General features: G+C 74.2%; 1 protein-coding gene across 1 annotated transcript in view; it reads right to left on the reverse strand.

Annotated features, from left to right (window-relative positions):
* Positions 1-64: 64 nt before the first annotated feature.
* Positions 65-844, reverse strand: part of EMIHUDRAFT_220590 (hypothetical protein) — a gene marked incomplete at both ends in the record, with an annotated part of 1,909 nt that continues 1,129 nt past the window's right edge. The window contains one exon of the mRNA XM_005757198.1: positions 65-197. Coding sequence (XP_005757255.1) covers positions 65-197 — 133 coding nt within the window. The remainder of the gene's footprint in view (positions 198-844) is intronic.

Below are 844 nucleotides of genomic sequence, written 5' to 3' on the forward strand. Positions count from 1 at the left end.
CCCCGAGCACCTTCTTGTTGTACGGGCCGACGCCCTGCGCGACGGCGAGGGAGGGGCGCAGCGGTCACGCCGCGGCGAGAGAGCGGGCGCGGCGGCGGCGGCTCACGTAGGTTTTGAGCAGCGCGATGTCTCCCTCGTCGAGCGCCTTGATCTCCTTCTTGTCCTCCTCCTCGTCGGGGTCGTCGTCCGGAGCGGGCCTGCAGGCGGCGCGGCGGGTGGTGCGGGCGTCGGGTGGTGCGCGGGTGAAGCTGGAGCGGACGGAGACGCGGCGGCGGCGGCTGGAGGCGGTTGCTGGGGCGGGTTCGGAGCGAGAGAGGGGCGCACATCGGGGCTTGTTGCAGGATGTCTCGGCCCAGCGCCGCCCGCCAGAGCCAAAAGGAGAATACTGTCCCGTTTTGCTGTTCACAGCTAGGGACGGCCTCTGCTGCAAAGTCAACTCACCCCCACCGCCTCCCTCCCACCACAGGCAAACCTTCGGCTCCCGCTCAGAGGCTCCCCGCGCCCGTGCGGCGCGCCGAGGCGGCGCCGAGGCCGGCGCCTTGCACCCGGCCCGCGGCCGGCACCGCCTCGCCCCACAACTGACCGCCCTGCGGCCCCTGCGCAGGCGTACCACAGGCGTCGCTCAAAAAGCGACGGCCGGGTGTGGGCTGCTCCCTTGACCCGTCACCCGCCGCGCCCTCGCCCGGCCGCCTCACCGCTCACGGAGCGTGCTCGCCGCCGCCGCCGCGCGTCCCGCGCCGCCACGCATGCCCCTTGCCCTGACGCGCGCTCTGTGCAGCGGCGCAGAGCGCGCGTCCCTGGCACAGACGGAGCAGCGGGCGCGCCAGCGGTCGCTGCTCCGCCT

This window comes from Emiliania huxleyi, assembly GCF_000372725.1.
Source record: "Emiliania huxleyi CCMP1516 unplaced genomic scaffold EMIHUscaffold_92, whole genome shotgun sequence".
In the NCBI taxonomy this organism is placed as follows: domain Eukaryota; phylum Haptophyta; order Isochrysidales; family Noelaerhabdaceae; genus Emiliania; species Emiliania huxleyi.